General features: G+C 39.8%; 1 protein-coding gene across 1 annotated transcript in view; it reads left to right on the forward strand.

Annotated features, from left to right (window-relative positions):
• The window catches only part of Ube3c (ubiquitin protein ligase E3C), a 104,926-nt gene that overhangs the window by 17,188 nt on the left and 67,833 nt on the right, over nucleotides 1–19,905 (forward strand). The window contains exons 3-9 of the mRNA XM_041640591.1: nucleotides 3,305–3,379; nucleotides 4,410–4,556; nucleotides 9,727–9,842; nucleotides 13,743–13,900; nucleotides 16,411–16,564; nucleotides 17,080–17,300; nucleotides 18,152–18,303. Of these exons, the coding sequence (XP_041496525.1) occupies nucleotides 3,305–3,379; nucleotides 4,410–4,556; nucleotides 9,727–9,842; nucleotides 13,743–13,900; nucleotides 16,411–16,564; nucleotides 17,080–17,300; nucleotides 18,152–18,303 (1,023 nt within the window). The remainder of the gene's footprint in view (nucleotides 1–3,304; nucleotides 3,380–4,409; nucleotides 4,557–9,726; nucleotides 9,843–13,742; nucleotides 13,901–16,410; nucleotides 16,565–17,079; nucleotides 17,301–18,151; nucleotides 18,304–19,905) is intronic.

Below are 19,905 nucleotides of genomic sequence, written 5' to 3' on the forward strand. Positions count from 1 at the left end.
TTTGTTTTCATTTTTTAATGCCTGTTTCCTGCCAGCCTAGCTATGCCAAGCTGGTTTCAAACTCCATTTTCCTGCCTCCTGGATTATTGGAATTGCAGTTGTATGCTATTGTATCTTATTTTGATGTTACATCTTTTGGGGATAGTTAACTTCAAACAACTTTAATGGTTAATTATAACATACTATAAGACCTTGCTTTTCTAGATGTATGTTTTGGGTCTTGTTATTTTACTTGTTTGTTTATTATTTGTATCTTTGAAACAGAGTCTTTTTATATAGTCCTGGCATGGGTCTTGTTATTTCTGGGTAGCCCGGCAGTTCTAGAACTTGCTCTGTAGACCAGGCTGGCCTGAAACTGCTAGTTCTGCCTGTCTACACCACCTCCCTGGGTCTTGTTATTTCAACAGCTCAATCTTGCATTTAATAGATGTTTGGGAGCTTGTGGCTTGTCAGGTTCTGTTGTGTTTGCTTGATACAGATAGCAAACAGTTAATAAACAAGACTCTGCTCTGTGGTGGTGAGTCCTGGGTGACAGTCAAAGACTAAGATGGTATTTAGGGTTGTTAAGACAGTAGAATCATGGCTGCTCACTGAGGAGATTAAGATGGATGGGCACTGGAGAACAGAGCAGAGTGGGTGATACTGAAAAACTAGAGGTTGATGCCGTTCAGGATCCTCTGCCTAGGGAATGGTACCACCCACATGGAATGGGTCTTTCTACATCAATTAACAAGACAATTCCCCACAGCATATGCACAGGCCTACATGTTCTCTTTAATTCATCATTAAGACTCTTCCAAGGAGATTTTAGTTGTGTCACATTGACAGTTTAAATTAACTAGCTCATGAACTAATGACATTTATGGTCAACTAAATTGCTAGAACTGATTTAGCTTAAAATTTTAGGGAAATTCCTATACTTTAAAGCCATTCTCTGTGCATTCCTGGTAAGGGGACATAGCAATAGCAGAAATTAATTTCCAGCCTCATCACTTTTGACATTTTTGGCTAGGACATTGAGCTGTGAGGACTGTCCTCACAGTAGCATTTCTTCTCTCCAGTTGAGACAGATCACAGTTGCGTAGTTAAAGTAGCACAGTTGAGATTCAGATGCTCAGTCAGGAAAGGTGTTTGCTTGTTGGTGTTCTTCACTGTCTGAGGAAGTTCTGTAGTGTGTCCATTTTTTTGTGTTTATTTTTTCATATATCTATGATGGGATTTGCAAAATGGTTATAACCATTTTAGAAAACATTGTCATAGAAATGTTAATTCATTCCTAGGTTTATACTCAGGAAATGCAAGCCTATCTCCTTCAAAAAAGGTGGACATAAGTTTTTATAGCAGGATTGTTCATAATAGCCCACAATGGAAACAGGACAATTGCCAACCAGATGATGTACAGATAAACAGAATATGAGATATGTATATGATCAAATGTTATTTGGCCATAAAAGGGAATGATGTACTAACACATACTACAGTGTGTATAAAGCTTGAAAACACTGTGTCAAATGAAAAAGGTCAGAGAGAAGACAGATTGAGTGATTCCATTGTATCAACTGCTCAAGCTAAGAAAATCCATTGAGAAAAGTGTATGAGTAATGACTTGGAGGACTAGGCAAGGAATGAGGGGTGCCTCCTAAAATAGGTAAGGGATTGTAGGCAGGGACTGCTCATTTGTTTCCTGGCCGCTCAAACCCAAATAATCACACAGAAACTGTATTAATTAAAACACTGCTCAGCCTATTAGCTCAGGCTTCTTATTAACTAACTCTTACATAACCCATTCCTATTATTTATATTTTATCACAAGGCTTGTGGTTTCCTGGTCAGGTTCTGGGGGTGTCTGTCTCCTTTGGTAGCTACATGGCGTCTCACTGACTCTGCCTTCTTTTCTCCTCTGTCTCTGCTTGGAATTCTTGCCTTGTTCTAGTCTTCCCTGTCATAGGCCCAAGCACTTGTTTATTCATTAACCAATAAAAACAACACATATATAGAAAGACTTCCCACATCAAGAGGTTTCTTTTGGGGGATGATAAAATGCTCTCAAATGCCTTTAATCCTAGCACTCAGAATGCAGAGGCTGGAGGATCTCTTAGTTCAAGGCCAGCCTGGTCTACAGGGTTCCAGAACAGCCAGAAATACAGAGAAAAACCCGTCTCAAAAAACAAAAAAGAAAAAAATAGAAAAGATGGTGGTAATGGCTGTGAAACTCTCACACATTAGAAATATGTTCAGTGATGGGATTGGAATGATGGCTCATTTTTAAGAACACATAGTACTCTTGCAGAGTTCAATTCCAGTAGGCACATTAAGTGACACAACCACTTGTTAACCACAGCTCCAAGGGATCCAATGCTTCTGGCCTCCGAGGGCACCTGCACTTACGTGCATATACCCACACATAGGTACAGACAGTGATTTCTTTTTTCTTTTTTTTTTTTTTTCCGAGATGGGGTTTCTCCATAGCTTTTGGTTCCTGTCCTGGAACTAGCTCTTGTAGACCAGGCTGGCCTCGAACTCACAGAGATCCGCCTGCATCTGCCTCCCGAGTGCTGGGATTAAAGGCGTACGCCACCACTGCCCGGCTTCAGACAGTAATTTAATAAAAATGCTGCTTATGGTGGCACACACCTTTAATCCTAGCACTTGGGAGGCAAAGGCAGGAGGATCTTTGTGAGTTTGAGGACATAGAGACCCTGTCTCAAACAACAGCAAAACCAATAATAATAATAAAATGAATTATTAAAAACAACAATAATAATAAAATGAATTATTAAAATATGTTTGTAACTGGAAGTCTTTCTTCTGTCCTATCCAGTCTCTCTCAACTGGTTTCTCTCCTGACCACCGGTTTTTGCAACTGCTTGCAAAATAATCATTTGGGGGCTTAATATTAATTGTAATTGTTTGGCTGATGGCTCGGGCTTTTTGCTGACCAGCTCTACGTATAAACTAACACGTTTCTGTTATTCCGTATTTTACCACAAGGCTCGTGGCTTGTTACCTCACATTTTTCTTCCCCTGCTTGCGTCCCTCTAAATCCACCTTTCTCCCCATATCTCTGTTTGGACTTCCCGCCTAGATATATTCAGCCCTGGCATAAGCCAAAGCAGCTTTTTTATTAACTAGTGGTAATAAAACATTCACAGCATACAGAGGGACATCCCACATCATATGTTCATTAAAAGAATGAATTTTATGGTATTTGGATCATAAAACTAATTATCAAAAAAAATTTAGTAACTGTCATTTTCACCAGTTCTAACTGATTGTTCCTTCTTTTTTTTCCTCCATAATTCAGGAAGAAAGACGAAGATTGAAAAATGCAATAATAATCCAGTCATTTATTCGAGGCTATAGAGACAGAAAACAACAAGTAAGTTTGTTTTTAAAGTTGAGATGTTGGTACTTTGTGGCTAAGGCTGACAACCTGAGTTCAATTTCAACAACATGATAGGAGACAACCAGCTCTTCAACCTTCATGTAACATGTCATCCATCACCTAAGCATACACAAACTAAATAAATATAATGTAAAAATTAAGAGAAATTAACCACGGCTGGAGAGATGGCCCAGAGGTTAAAAGCACTGGCTACTCTTCCAGAGGTCCTGAGTTCAATTCCCAGCAACCACATGGTGACTTACTGCTATCTATAATGGAATCTGGTATCCTCTTCTGGCTGCAGCCATACATGCAGGCAGAATACTGTATATATAACAAATAAATAGATAGGTCTTTTTAAAAAAGAAGCAAAACATATGAATGTATACAACCATATTCTTAAGAAAAAAAAGGAAAAAAATGAACCAGGTGTGGAGTACGTGTCTAGTGTCAGCATTAGCGAGGCAGAGGCAAGCAGATCTAGGTGAGTTCAAGGCTGTCTTGGAGTACATGGAATTCCAGGGCAGGCTATGTAGAAAGATCCCGACTCAAATAAAAGAAGAAAAATAAAAAAAGATTTACTTGAAGGGAAGTAAAACTGAGAGGGAAATAGAAGGCTGTATGAGAAGTTATTTTAGATATAGTATTGTTTGTATTAGTAATATCTGTCTGAAATGAATTTATCATGCCTGCTTTATAGAATTTAGTCTTAATAAATAGTATTTTTCCTAATAAATAATTGTATTTGTTTTACTAAAAAGATTTATAAATAGATGAATTTGAGGGAAATTTTAAGTTTAAGACAAGTGGTAATTACAAAGAAGAAAGGTGTGGGTAGTTCTGTTAGTAGACATTTTGGATCTTTACTGCATTCCAAGTTAGGAATTTTCATTTGTGAAATGAAATGGTGGTCCAGTAATCATTTCTTAGTTGTTGGTCACCATACCTATAAAACACTCATTGCTAATCTCCATTGTGACAACTGTAGAGCAGTATGTTGACACATGACTTCCTCTGCTTACAGTATTCCCTCCAAAGGAGTGCATTTGACCGATGTGCTGACTCAGCTCAGCCTGGTGGCACCTTCTGCCTTGCCGATGGTCCCAACCTTACCCTCTTAGTAAGGCAGCTTCTCTTCTTTTACAAACAGAGTGAAGACTCCAAACGTTTGGTGAGTATAGAGATATTTTCACTTAGTTCTATGTATCTATTTTCCATCTCCTTTTGGGGGGAGGGGCATGTGGAAGTGGTGAGTGTCTGAGGAAGCCAAGTCTCCTCAAGTCTACGTTTTTGTTTTTGTTTTTTTAAATCCAGCTGTAATAGGTAACCTTTGTGTTGATGTATTTTACTTTTCAAAGTCAACATACTTTTTAATTGATTTCTCTATTATGGTATTTTAAGTGTTAAAAGTGGCCCACTTTCCTCTGTTCGTCAGCCTCTCTTGTCTTTGTGCAGCTGCTGTGAGGTGTGTACCCTCATTATTGATTATGTGCATATATAGTGATACGATACAAATATAGGGTCTCTTTAAAAATGTAATCTCTAAAATATTGCAGGTTTTTTGTTACTGCTAATAAGGGATAGAGAACATTGTTTCGGTGAACAGTGGGTTTTTGTGTTTTTTTGTTTTGGGGTTTTTTTTAGGTTTTTTGAGATAGGGTTTCTTAGTGTAACCTTGGCTGTTATGGAACTAGCTCTGTAGATCAGGCTGGCCTTGAACTCACAGATGACACCTTTGCCTTAAGAGTGCTGGGATTAAAGGCGTGTGCCACCAACGACTGGCAGGAACTATTCTTAAAAAGTGGAATGCGTGGTTATGTATGAGGGTTCATACCTGTAATTCCAGCACTGGAAGGATCAGGAGTTCAAGGCCGACCTGGACCACATTAGACACTGTTGCAAAAAAAAAAAAAAAACAAGCTGGGCAGTGGTGGCACGCACATTTAATCCCCAGCACTGAGGCAGAGGCAGGCAGATCTCTGAGAGTTCAAGGCCAGCCTGGTCGACAGAGTGAGTTCAGGACTGCCTCTATAACTACTGAGAAATCCTGTCTCAAAAAACTAGAAAAAACTAACCATCCTGTCTCAAAAAACTAGAAAAAACTAACCAAACAAAAAAGCCCCCCAGGGGGCTGGAGAGATGGCTCAGAGGTTAAGAGCATTGCCTGCTCTTCCAAAGGTCCTGAGTTCAATTCCCGGCAACCACATGGTGGCTCACAACCATCTGTAATGAGATCTGGTGCCCTCTTCTGGCCTGCAGACATACACACAGGCAGAATATTGTATACATAATAAATAAATATTAAAAAAAAAAGCCCCCCAAAAAGACCCCTTGTGTTTCATCTTTCCCAGGAAATATTATGAGACTTTTATATAATTGTTAGGTTAGATATTTTTATTTATTGGAATTTCCAAATCACATTAAAAGAGGATATACAGTGAAAACTGTATGCTAGATAGAGCCCCACATGGAGCAAGTACAAGGCAAAGGGGGCTGCTTTGCTATTTATCTAAGAGTTTGGCTGTAGTCCTAGCTTTGCAGCCGAACTTGAGCTATGCTGGGGCATGAAAGAACTTTGTATAATTGAAGCTGATCAAGAGAGGTACAACAGGGACTGGAGAGATGGCTTCGTGTTTGAGAGCACTAAATATTCTTCCAGAGAACCTGAATTCAAATCCAAGCACCCATGTGCTTACAAATGTCTATAACTCTAGTCCCAGGGGATCCAAGGGCACCAGGCCCCCATGTGATATACAGACGTGTATGCAGGCAGAAGGCCCATACATATAAAATTAATTTAAAAAACCAAAGGGGGTTGGTTGGGCACAGTAGTTAATATGCCCACCATTCTGGACTTTGCTTCTGGGCAGCTGCCTGGAATCCTTTCTGAAGTCCAGGAGAAGAGGAGTAAAGGCACAGTAGCAGACCATTTAACTTGCCTCTCAACAGACTGCCTTTGCCTTAGGGCTCCCTGTTCCTGGATATGGAAAGATCTCTAAGGATGATCTACAGAAAACATGTAGGTGTTGTCTCTCTCCAGAGCTCATCTGTAATCTGGTTCTAAAGAGGTGTACACAGAAGTGCTTCAGAAGCTGATGTGAAACCGTAGAGTGAAGAGGAGTCTTTGGCCCAGCCCCAGGCACATGCAAAACAAATAGTTCATGTACAGATTGTGAAATCCTAAGTAGAGCAAAATGTCGTCAAACACAGTTCATATTAAAGGTCGGGGGGAGATTAGGGTCTGGAGATTAGGTCTTAACCAATGACCTTATTGATTAAGAGCATTGGCCACTCTTCCAAAGCACCTAAGTTCAATTCTCAGCACCCACATATCACAACTGTCTATTATTGTCCAGTTCCGGGAACCTGACACCCATGGCAAAAACACAAATGCACATAAAATAAAAATAAATATTGTTTTAAACCCGCAATATAAAAAAAGAAAAATGAGTTAAAACCAGATGTGATGGTGAATGCCTGTGATCCCAGTACTAGGCATTGTGGCAAGTTCTGACTAACTGAGCTATAAGTGAGACTCTTTCTCAAAAATAAATAAGGAAGTTCAGAAGAGATCGTGAATATTTTCAATTCACTAACAAAAGTACAAGAACAGTTTTCCTGTGACAAAGTCACCTAATTAGTTCCCCAATTCCCACTTGGAAACAAGCAGGATTTTTTAGTGGTACTAAATGCAGACTTAAACATTTATGCCCATTCCCCCCCCTCTTTATTTATATTTCTCTCTCTTTCTCTCTCTCCTTCTCTTCTCCCCTCCCCCTTCTCTCTTTCTCTCTCTTTTTTTCCAAGACAGGGTCTGTAGCCCTGGCTGTCCTGGAACTTGATCTGTACTGTAGACTAGGCTGGCCTTGAACTCCCTGAGAACCACCTGCCCCTGCTTACCAAGCATTGAGATTAAAGGTATGCACCACAACCACAGCACAAATATATGTTTTACTGTTACTTTAATATGGTCCTATGCCAAGAGAGTGATGTGCTGTGACTGCACTTTTTTCCTGTATGTATCTTACTTTTAACTTTTCTTAAATTAATATTTGCCTTACTTTTTATTGTTTTGTTTCTTTGGTTTTCGAGACAGGGTTTCTCTTTAGTAGCTTTGGAACCTGCCCTGGAACTTGCTCTGTAGAACCAGGCTAACTTTGAGCTCACAGAGATCCACTTGCCTCTGCCTCCCAAGTACTAGGATTAAAGCTTGCCACACTTTTTAATTAATTGGTTTTCTTTGAATCTCTTACTCTCTTCCACCTGGCAACAGTTCTATGCTTCATTCTTAGCGCAACTTTTCATAAACCCGGGCTGTCCCTGTCTTCATGCATTTCTTCCTAGCACTCTCTAGGCCTGCTGTTGCTCTGAGAAAGCCTTTGTTTTGCTTTTTCTGATTTCTCTGACTTTTCTTGGTTTATTTTCTTATGTTACTGATACTCATTCATCCTTGGTTGACACTTAAGGTATATAAGGACAGTGTGGGGCTCTGGAGGTAGAGCTCAGTGATAGAGTGCTTACCTCAAATGTGTGAGACCATCCTATCGTAGGGTTTTTGTTGTTCTGATGAAACATGAAAAACATCTTGGGACGAAAGGATTTATTTCAATTATACTTCCATATCACAGTTCATCATTAAAGGAAGTCAGGCCAGGCATTCAAACAGGGCAGGAATCTGGAGACAGGAGCTGATGCAGAGACCATGAAGAGGTAACATTAATTGGCTTGCTCTTTATGATTTGCTGAGAAATCTTGGACCAATAACCCCCACAATAGTCTGGGCCATCCCACATCAATCACTAACTAAGAAACTGCCCTATAGGCTTCCCTGTAGGATCTTTTGGAAGCATTTTCTCAATTGAGGTTACTCTCAGATCACTAGCTTGTGTCAAGTTGACATAAAAACTAGCCAGCATTACAGAAGCAAACACAAACGGAAAAGCAAAATAGTTTTAAATATTTTCTCATCTGTCTTTAGTAAATAACAAATATTAAGCAAATAAGATATTTATTGAGTACAATTTTTTTTTTCGGTAATAATGGCGCATCTATCACTTGTCAAATCCAGGGGATGGCAAAATGACTTAGCAGGTTAAAAGAACTTGTGCCAAAGCCTGATGACCTGAGTTGAATTCCTAGGACCAATATTGTGGAAGGAAAAAACTGACTCCTGTAGGTCACTCTAAACTGTAAACACATCATACCATGGTATATGCTCACGTACATATGTACACATAAAACATAAATAAAAATTAAATGAAAAAAATTTAGAAAAGATTGTCAAATGAAGAACCGAAGCTAATTCAGAAAGTGTTGAAAATAGTATAATATTCTTAACTACTTTGAGATTTTTTTAATTCACTTCAAATACCTGGTTAATAGAATAAAACTTTATTCTTGGAGTTCTTACAACTGCCCTCTAGCTTTTTATCATTATAGTTTTATATGTGTTATTTTTATTTGTTAATAGGAGCCACAAAATTTAAGATAAGCTGTGTCTTAGGTAGTTTGAAAGGTTTATTTCATGTTGGTTCCCATGAAAATGGATAGGGTGGTTCCAGATCAGAGTGATCTACTTTCAGGCGGTGTTAAATAGGTTTTACAACCAGAAAACAATATGAATCTATTTCGTAAAAATACAGTGGAGGAAATAGAAGAGAGTTCTTGTTGGGTGTTGAGGTTTCAGTGTCATTTAGAATCTGCCACATACATATGGTTTACAATCAAACCTTGTGAACACAAGGGCAGAATCTGACATTCTGCTTTCCTGAAGTCATAAGTTAGTCATCATTGTTTCTAAAAGAGTGACCAGTTCCTCTGACCAGCCCAGTTATGTGATTGTCCTTGGACAGGGAGCCCTGTTATTGCCTTCCTGTGAAGAGTGTGTGGGAGAAATTTCCCTTTAGTAAATCTCTGTGTATAATATAAAAATAAAACAAAAAACCCTTAAATAGTGCATGGAGTTAGGGAAAGGAAACAGAAAGGATGTTGAAGGAGACTGCAGCTCTGCATACAAGAAGGGCAAAGAATTGTTCATGCAACTTGAGGGAAGTGCTACATTCCCTGTGTGGTGTTCTGGTGGATTGCTTCCTTTTTCTTATGACTTGTTTTAAGTAGAATGAGCTTTATATATTCTTTGTTTAGAGACTAATGTAGTAGTGTATATTAACATTGATGTTATTAAGATGGAGATATACAACCTGCTAAGAAAATTTTGAGTTAAAAACCTTACTCTTTATTGAGTTTTGATTAAAGTGTAGAAACCATGTAAAGACATTTTTTAGTATTATCTAAATAATCAAGCAAGTTTTATGGGTTATTTTTATGTTTTACTCTTACAGATATGGCTATATCAGAACTTAATTAAGCACAGCTCTCTGTTTGTAAAGCAGTTGGATGGATCAGAGAGACTGACTTGCTTATTTCAAATAAAGAGGTTGATGAGTCTTTGTTGCAGGTAAGTTTTGTCATAGTTGGAAACCTAAAAATGTGTGAGATATCTTTAGAATTTAAGTGGTTTGGGAAGCAGCTTTGTTTTGTTTTATTGGTTTCCTTTTTTTTTTTTCTTTTAATGTGTATGGCTATGTGCCACATACATGCCTGGTGCACAAAGAGACCTGAAAAGGGTGTGAGATCCTCTGGAACTGGACTTACAGAGTTGAGCCACCTTATGGGTGCTTGGAACTGAACCTCAGTCCTCTGGTAGAGCAACCAGCACTCTTAATCACTAAGCCATCTCTCTAGCCTTATGATTTTTTCATTTCTTTTTTTTTAAAGATATGAACTTGTTTTTTAGCCCAGGCTGACCTTGAATCCAAAGCAGTCTTCCTGCCTTGGCCTCTCAAGTGCAGTAATAAAATATAGATACCTTTTTAGGAAGACATAGATGTTAGTTAGTACTGGGGGGAGGGGCATTAAAAAGGGAAAGAGGTTGTGAGGTACCTCAGCAGAAAGTCTTTGTAATGAGGTCATTTGGAGGTCAGGATGGTTCTTGATGTGCTAGGTCAGAGCTAGCCTGTAGAGGAGAGCCAGAGCAGATTTTTAAGCGTCTTGGCTTTATGTGAGCAAGTGGGGAGCCAAAGGAAAGTTTTGATCAAGGTCACACAGCGTGAATTTTTTTCTAAAATTTTCAACATAAAAGAATTAAAAAAAAAAAAAACCACACCTGTTGCCTATTGTCTTGAGTCAGCAGTTCTTTTTTGTTTGCTTGTTTGGTTTTTTTGTTTGTTTGTTTTTTGAGACTGACTATGTAGACCAGGCTGGCCTTGTGATTAATTAAGGTGTGCATTACCACACCTAGCATGGAATGATTTAACTGCAGTCAACCAGTTGAATGTTTTGCTGAACCATTGTAATTTCTGTCTCATGGAGTCACTCTATTCCCCAGATACTCCCATATCCAGTTCTAGAAAGAAGGGTCCTTCTACAAACCCCAGTGTTATGATCACTTTGAAAATGATTAAGATTGATGTTGCCTGAATCCAGAGAGTCCAAGCACCTAGGTTGACAGACCCAGTGTAGCATTGGGTGAAATTCTCAGTCCGTTCTCAGGTTCTTGAGACAGAACCTGCCATGATAGAGTATACTGATTCTGTATCCAGAACTATACCCTCCAGTGTATACTTTGAGGATGTGTTGGAAATGACTGAAGAGTAGTGATAGCTGAATCTGAAGGTATGGGCTACAGGTTAGTCACTCTAGGCAGCAGTGAAGCCTGGGGCTTTGATGAAGGTGTGTTCAAGAAACAGGTGAGTGAAGGGTTTTAGAGACTATGGGAACTTTAACCTAGATAGGACTCCAAAGACTTGTGTGAAAGATAACAAAAGACTGGCCCTGGGGGGCTGCTGAAAAGAGCAAAAGGAACCAGCTGATTAAAACTGAGGTGGAGCAGAGGGATAGGTCAGAATGAATACTTTCATCTGAGCCTCAACGAGGTTAAAGCCAGATTCTCAGATGAGTATGGGTCAGGTCTTAATGTTTCAATGTGAGGCTGTCTGGATGCTGTAGCTGACTCAAATCTGCTTTCTCTTCTTGATTGAAATCTTTGCTTTCTATAGCTTGTTTAGTGTTTGGTAGGACCTATGGCTCTGCCAAGTAAAGAAGCAGCCTGTATGAGCTGGGCAGAGTGCTCTGGAGCCTGTTTGGAACTATCTCAGTTATTCATTTTCCCCCTGAGCAATACCCTTGGTCTGCTGCAGCAGTGAAATAATGGAGTAGCAGAAGCATCCATAGAGAGAAATAGATGAGGAACAGATTGAGGATAGTATTTGGGGAAAAAAATCATACCTGGTCTTTTGAGGAGTTAGCCTTGATGGTACAGAAGGAAGACTTTCCAAATTAAGAGAAAAGAAAATGATATAGTTCCAGGTCATGACATGTAGCCTTGGAGAGGTAAAAAAGAACAGTTTATCTATACTGTCAAGAGGCAAATAGTGAGAAAATAGGCAACAGATGTGAGCCCATCTTTGAAAACAAAGCCTCTCTCTAAATTGGATCAGCACACACTTGAAAATATTACCAGTATTAGAGAAGTAGGAATCCATGTTGTGATACATACGCATAGACTCAGAGTTGCTGGATTCTAATGCTTCCTACCAAGTGCAGCCAGGACTTCCCCTCACAGTGTCTGTGGGAACCTGGTGGCTTCATGTGCAATTTAGATTTGGGATACAGTAGTTCTTTTTTTTAAAAAAAAACAAAACAAAACAAAAAAACACAAACATTTATTTATTTATTTATTTATTTATTTATTTATTTATTATGTATCCAGTGTTCTGCCTGAATGCATGTATGCCAGAAGAGGGCACCAGATCTCGTAACAGATGGTTTTGAGCCTCCATGTGGTTGCTGGGAATTGAACTCAGGACCTTTGGAAGAACAGCCAGTACTCTTATCCTTCTGAGCCATCTCTCCAGCCCCCGATCCAGTAGTTCTGTATGTAGAAAATACCCAGAAGAGATGAGTCATTGAATACACTGGAGTTTGTCATTAAATATTCTCCCAGCTTTCCTCTGAGACACAGTTTCCCAACCCCAGATGTAACATTTTCACATGGGGAGACAGTAGTTCAGTGTGCTCAGGGATTGAGGTTTGCAGGTGTATTATGTGATAAGCCTCAGAGAGACAGTAAACAGAACCAATACACTGAGCACACTGTACATCTTCTTTTGCATAAAAAAAAAAGTACAGCCGTATCCACAGATACAGAGACAAGTGGTAGAATGGAACATGAGAAGAGGGTTGACTGGAGACACCTAAAATCAGCTTCCTTTTTGAGGTTGTATGTGTCTTTCAAGTATGGGATGTAGAAGAGTGTATAACAATGCCTATGCCGTCAGTTTTAAGAAAAGACATGGAGGAACTGGAGAGATGACTCAGTAGTTAAGAGTGCTTGCTGCTTTTGCAGAGGACTGGAGTTCAGTTCCTAGTACACAGCCACCTGTAACTATATTCCCAAGGAATCTGACACCCTTCTCTGGCTTCCTACAGGCACCTGCACTCATGTGCACATATACACATAGTCACACACATATACATGTTAAGATTTTTTTAGGGCTGAAGAGATGTCTCAGAGGTTAAGAGCATTGGCTGCTCTTCCAGAGGTCCTGAGTTCAATTCCTAGCAACGACATGGTGACTCGCAACCACCTACAATGAAATATGGTGCTCTTTTGGTGTCCAGGCAAAACATTGTATATATAATAAATAAATCTTAAAAATTTTTGAGTCATAGAGCCTTTTTTAAATTTTTTTATTTGTTGTGACTGGGTCTCCATCTATAACCCCAACTGGCCTGGAATTCACACAAATTTGCCTGCCTCTGTGTCTTACTCAGCCTTCTGAATGGTAGGATTACAGGCCTGTGACACTACACCTGGCTGGAGGCCATTTTCAAATCAGACTGTGATAATTAAGATTCCTTTTGTCTGTAGCTCTCCTCCTAGCAGGCGGGGAGACCTCAGTCAGGATAATGCTGGACCAAAGAGAGTGTGCTGTTCTGTACTGTTGGGAACCTGCAGGTCTGGACAGACCTGATGTCACTGGTTGCAAAGGCACTTTTTACAGAAAACTTTACCCAGGTGAAAATGTAACTTCTCTTCCAACAATCCATGGGCTATGGTTTTCTGTCACTGTTTGTAATATTTGGTTGTCCTCTTCTGTCTCTCCCTCTGAGATGGAATATTTTTCATGTCTACCTGCTAAAGGGATACTGTTGACACATGATAAAAGACTCGGGCATTCTGAACATTGTTGCTTGAGCAGTAGTGCATTGATTCACATGCTCGTCACAGAAACTGGAGCCGTCAGGGAAACTGGCAGCCCTGACTTTCTAGTAAGTATGTGAATTTGTTTTACAGGTTGCTGCAAAACTGTAGCGATGACAGTTTGAATGTTGCACTTCCAATGCGAATGCTTGAGGTGTTTTCATCTGAGAATACATACTTGCCTGTTTTACAAGATTCTAGCTATGTGGTGTCAGTGATTGAACAAATTTTGCACTACATGGTTCACAATGGTAAGTGGGGCAAACCTGTGGAGGTGGGCATTGTTGTGGAGGCATGCATTGTCTTGTGTGCTGTTGAAGGATGGTACTGCTCTGAACAACACACTATGATCTTCAGAACAGAAGCTGTGCGTGTGTGTGCCTTCTGGGAGAGTGACGCAGCCACTGAGTTCTAGCATTGGTCCCAACCTCTGGAAATGCAGAAGTCTTTTCAGTGTCTGTACATAATTATTCATTGTTTTATAAAAAACAAGTTCCTCTGGTTAATCATAAAAGGAGCTGGTTTAAGGCCGAGTGTGGTGGTACGTGCCTTTAATCCCAGCCCTTGGGAGTAAGAGGGCAGGCAGGCTTCTGTGAGTTTGAAGCCAGCCTGGTATGCAAAGAGTTCCCGGACAATCGGGACTGTTAAACAAACCCTGTCTTGGAAAAACAAAAAATGTTGGTTGTTCTTGAAAGTTATAAATTACTGTTACTACAAAGTGTTGACAACTGATTTTTATTGAAGTATAAACCTATATAGATTAGCTGATATATATTCAAACCACAAAAATTATGATCTCATTCATTTTTACTGTTTGTTGAGCTTAGTAAGTGTAAATACCCCTAACTTGCTTTGTTAAAAATCTCAGAAAACTACTGACTTAGTGAAAATCACAGTGAAATTTATTGAGTTTGATTTTCTAAGAAATAGATTCATGATGGCATTGAACTTGAATGAACTTGTATAATGTATATATCAAGTTCAGGCTAAGCATTTGATGATAATTTTCTTTTTCCTGTTTTCTAAAACTATTAGGAAGATAATCATGAGCTACACCTTCTTTGAAATGTTTCTAAAAATGAAAGGTGATTGAAAATCTCCCATCAAGGGGGCTGGAGAGACGGCTCACTGGTTAAGGGCTCCATCTAATCTTCTAGAGACCTGGGTTCAATTCCTAGCACCCACGTGGCAGCTCATTGCTGCCTGCACCTCCAGATTCAGGGGATCCCACACCTTCACATAGACATACATGCAGGCAAAACATGAATGCACATAAAATAAATAATTTTTAAAAATCTTCCGTTAAAACTGCTGCTTTTGTTGTGTGCAGTGGTGTAGCTGTTTTTCAGTTGTTTTAATGAATCATTTTGTGGTGTTACTGTCCAGATTGTGGTCTTTAAGTATGTTGTTGTTTCTTCTAAAAGAAACTTGGGAGCTCTTACAGACAAGCAGGTCTTGGTCAGGCTAGCAAGGTGAGACAGACATTCCACCAACAGTTGCTGGGTAGCATGAAAGTCTTAAGGATACTGTAGACTGAAGAACATTAACATGTCTGAATCCATGATTTCATTATAACACTAAGGGAGCCTACAACATTAATTTCATTCAGAGGTGTTTGGAGTGTAATCAGAAGGTCACATTATGGATCTTACTGGGATTATAGGATTACGAGTCAAACATGTTGATTAAATAAAATTAATAACACCAGACAGTTGGCAACTTGATTACTTAGTAGCTATTTGTGATATTAAGAAGTACTAATTCTTGAGGCCAGCCTGATCTACAAAGTGAGTTCTAAAACAGCCAGTGCTATTACAGAGAAACCCTGTCTTGGAACAGGGGAGGGGGAAAGTACTAATTCATTTTTAGCTATGATAATGGTCCTCTTAAAATATTTTGCAAGTCCATGTTGGCACACACCTGTAATCCCAGAACTCAATAGGCAGGCAGATCTCAAGAGTTCTCAGAGTTCAAGGCCAGCCCGGTCTACAAATCAAGTTCCAGGCCAGCCAGAGTTGTTACACAAAGAAACCCTATCTTGAAAAAAAAATTAATCTTTTCATGATATACTGAAGTAATTATGTTTTAGGTTTGCTTCTGAATGAATAGGTAACGGTATGTCCATACCGGCATTGTAGGCATTATTGATACTAACTAAGCAGTAGATATGAGAGTCTATGTGCCATTCAGGTCTTAGCAAAATAGATGTAGCTGAACGTGGTGACTCACCTGTTACCATAGCACTTGGGAGACTGAGGAAGGAGGATTGCTATGAGTTTGGTGCCAGACTGAACTACAGAGTGAGACTCTTCACCTTTTCATCCATCTAACTTTATAAAACATTTAAAAATTGATGATGGTGGGGCTGGAGAGATGGCTCAGTGGTTAAGAGCACTGCCTACTCTTCCAAAGGTCCTGAGTTCAGTTCTCATCAACCTTATGGTGGCTCACAACCATCTGTAATGAGATCTGGTGCCCTCTTCTGGCCTGCAGGCAGACACAATACTTTATACATAATAAATAAATCTTTTAAAAAAAATTGATGATGGCAATTGAGATACCTCAATGAGTAAAGACACTTTCTTCTGGAAACTTGAACTGAGTTCAATTCCTGGGTTCATCAATGTAGAAGAGAACAGATTCCTCCAAATTGTCCTCTTAGGCTTCCCAAAAATATATTTTTAAAAATTTTAAGGCATTTCTCTATTGTAATGAAAAAGGGCACTAAATATAAATGCATTTTCCCCGTTTTTTTTTTTAGGGTATTATAGATCTCTCTACTTATTGATTAATAGCAAACTTCCATCAAGTATTGAATATTCCGATTTATCGCGAGTTCCTATAGCAAAAATTTTGCTGGAGAATATCCTAAAACCATTGCACTTTACATACAGCTCTTGTCCTGAAGGTGCAAGGTGGGTGAGTGAAGATTGGGTAGTCACATGTTTTCTTTATTAGTATGTCATGGTTCATGGGGAAGTGTGCAGTGTACTTTTCTCTGTCTCGCCTGTGCCTAACCTAAATTTGTAATTCTGATGATCTGGCTATTTATTTCCTGCTCTTTAGTACCCATCATGAAAAAAAAAACATTAATAGAAAAGATATAGGGACTGGAGAGATGGCTCAGTGGTTAAGAACACTGACTGTTCTTCCAGAGGTCCTGAGTTCAATTCCCAGCAACCACATGGTGGCTCACAGCCATTTATAATGAGACCTGGCACCCCTTCCTGGCTTGCGAGCACACATGGAAGGAATGCTGTACACATAATAAATAAATATTTTAAAAAATAGAAAAGATATAAAATCAAGTTCTAGTCTCTACTTTGGAATATAGATTATTTACTTAGGAGAACTTTTGGGGAAGTGATTTTAATCTGTGATTTGATGGGTAAGATGTTTTGATTCTCTTTAAATCCCTTTTCCTTTTCAGACATCAAGTTTTCTCAGCCTTCACAGAGGAGTTTCTGGCAGCACCTTTTACTGATCAAATTTTTCATTTCGTCATTCCGGCGTTAGCAGATGCACAAACCGTCTTCCCTTATGAGCCCTTTCTGAATGCATTATTATTACTAGAGAGTCGAAATTCAAAACGGAGTAGTGGAGTGCCATGGCTCTTCTATTTTGTTTTAACTGTTGGCGAGAACTATTTGGGTATGAAATGCAAGGTGTACTTTTCCTAACTCCTGTATAGATAGTTGAGCAGATGAGTCAGGAGAAGACTGTAGTGACATTTTAGCATGAATTTCACAAATTGTTAGAAATCTTGAAGTCCAGGCTGTTTTCCTCATTCCCATTTTTGTGATCAAAAAGCAAGATATGAGCTTTCCCAACCCTTAGCATTTATTTTAGTTCCAACACTGGCTAATTGAAGAGAGCGTCAGATTCCACAAGTTGAAGGCTTAGTACCATGAAACTGCCTGCACTTCAGACCCTGTTGCATAAAATGGATTGTTATCTTTACTCCTGACCAAGTTACAAAATTGGGGTTCCTGAAACCCCTTCCTTGAGCCTGATAGTTTACTAAAGTCTGAGAAGCATGTTGACTATTGTATTGCAATCATTACAGCTGAGCAGCCAATAGTGTTGAGGTCTGTGGGGAGGGTATGGGGACTTGAACACTTATCTGGTTTGTTCAGGCCCTCGGAACCTTGTTACAGTTTCAGTAGCCCTTTTTCCTGATCACCTCTCTTTAGAAGCTGGGGTTGGGTTTAAAGTAAAAATTCTTGCCTGCTTATCACTTTACCTGTCCAGGTATTAGCACACCTTTAGGCTGTTAAGCCTTCAAGTAACCTTAAGCAAAAGGGCAGAAAGGGCTTGCAGGAGTGACCAGAGACTTTGCTGGTTCCCTGAAACAAAGACCAAATTCATTGCATAGTGTGCGGCAGTTTGGATTTAATTAAAACAGTAGGGCCCATTCAAAAGTACCTCTCTGGATGAAGAAAGTGATGCCCAAAATGTCTGAAGTAACTCTTAGTAACTTATGTGCTGATTGTTTTTCAAAGGAGCACTGTCTGAGGATGGCCTGCTGATTTATCTACAAGTGCTCCAGACCTTCCTCTCTCAGCTACCTGCTTCACCCTCTGGTACAGGCTGCCCTGATTCCACCAGTGACTCTGAGGATGATAATGAGGAGACTGACCAACCTACCAGCCCTGTAAGCAACCATACTAGAAGTATTCTTCTAGCTACTCACCTTTAGTTCTAAAGCCAGGAAAGTATACAGGCCCTGTTAATCTAAACTGGTCAGTCTTGTCCCCTGTCTACTCTTATTTCTACAGCTCCTCCCAATCCCAGAATCAACTTGAGTGTCTCAGTTTGCCAAAGGAAATAAAAGAAGTAAATGCCGCACTTGCAGCTCAAGCAGCTTCCTTAGCATTGTATGACCAATATCAACTCCCTCTGCTTCCTGTCTGTGTTAAGATGTGGTATTGGCTTTGTTACAGGATGCTCTTCCTTCCTGTGAGCAGAGACTGATTTAGGAACAAAAGCGTGTATAAACCCCCTTCCTGACTGTGTTTTATTGCTGTTTCCATCTATGGAAAATGTTACTTCATTTTAAGTCATTCCCTCCCCATAGTACATAATGGTTTTAGGGGATCTCTTACACAGTTTTATGCTTTGATTCCTCTTTTCTTTCTCCTATCCTGGAGATAATTCTTTCTTCTTTAGGTTGAGAATTAATTATCAAGTTATAAATAAACCAAGAACCACTCATTTCTGGGCCAGATATTTCGTTCTAGTTTTTTTTTCTTATATGTGTATAGGTTGTTTTGCAAGCATGTCTGTCTGCCAAATGCATTCAGTGCCCTCCGAAGACTAGAGATATTTGTGAGCCACCATGTGGGTGCTGGTAATTTAACCCAAGTCCTCTGAAAGAGCAGCCCGTATTCTTAACAATGGAGTCATCTCTCCAGTCCCCCTTTTAAGACTTTTTAAAGACAAGATCTCGTGTAGCACCTCTACCTGAGCTAGAACTCACTGTGTAGCCCAGGCTGACCTTGCACTTAAGCCATCCTTATGCCTCTGCCTCCTAAGTGCTGGAATGACTGGTGTGGGCTGCCACACATAACTCTTTTTGGGAGTGGGCACAAGGTTTCACTGTCTAGCCCTGGTTGGCTCCAAACTCATAGAGATTCTCCTGATTCTGCCTCCTGGGTGCTAAGATTAAAGGTATAACTGCTAAACCCATATTTTAAATTTTATTTATTTTGTAGGGTTGGGGATTAAACTCCTGGCTTTGAGTATGCTAGATAAGTGGTCTACCTCTGAGCTACTTCCCTAGTCCACCTGACTTCTTCTTAATTCTTAAGAATTTAAGTATATTTTGTTGGCTCATAAAAATTATATGATGAGCTTGGCAGTGGTGGCACGTGCCTTTGATCCCAGCACTCAGGAAGCCGCAGGCGAATCTCTTGAGTTCAAGGCAGCCCAGGTCTACAGAGTAAGTTTCAGGATAGCCAGGCTACACAGAGAAACCCTGTCCTCAAACAAACGACAAATTACATGATGGGGTGGGTCTGATGGAGTACACCTTTAATCTTTTCACTTGGGAGCCTGAGGCAAGCAGATCTCTGAATTTGAGACCAGCCTGGTCTACAAGAACCAGTTCCAGAATAGCCAGAGTTACACAGAGAAACTATATCTCAAGAGAGAGACAGACAGTCGTTGGCAGTGGAACTAAGGAACTGAGGATGTAGTTCAGTGGTAGACTACTCTCTTGCCTAGCATGCCCCAGGCCCTGGGTTTCATTCCTAAT

The sequence above is a fragment of the Microtus oregoni genome, unplaced genomic scaffold (genome assembly GCF_018167655.1).
Source record: "Microtus oregoni isolate MIOR12 unplaced genomic scaffold, Mior012 000064F_ref0000363, whole genome shotgun sequence".
Taxonomy (NCBI): domain Eukaryota; kingdom Metazoa; phylum Chordata; class Mammalia; order Rodentia; family Cricetidae; genus Microtus; species Microtus oregoni.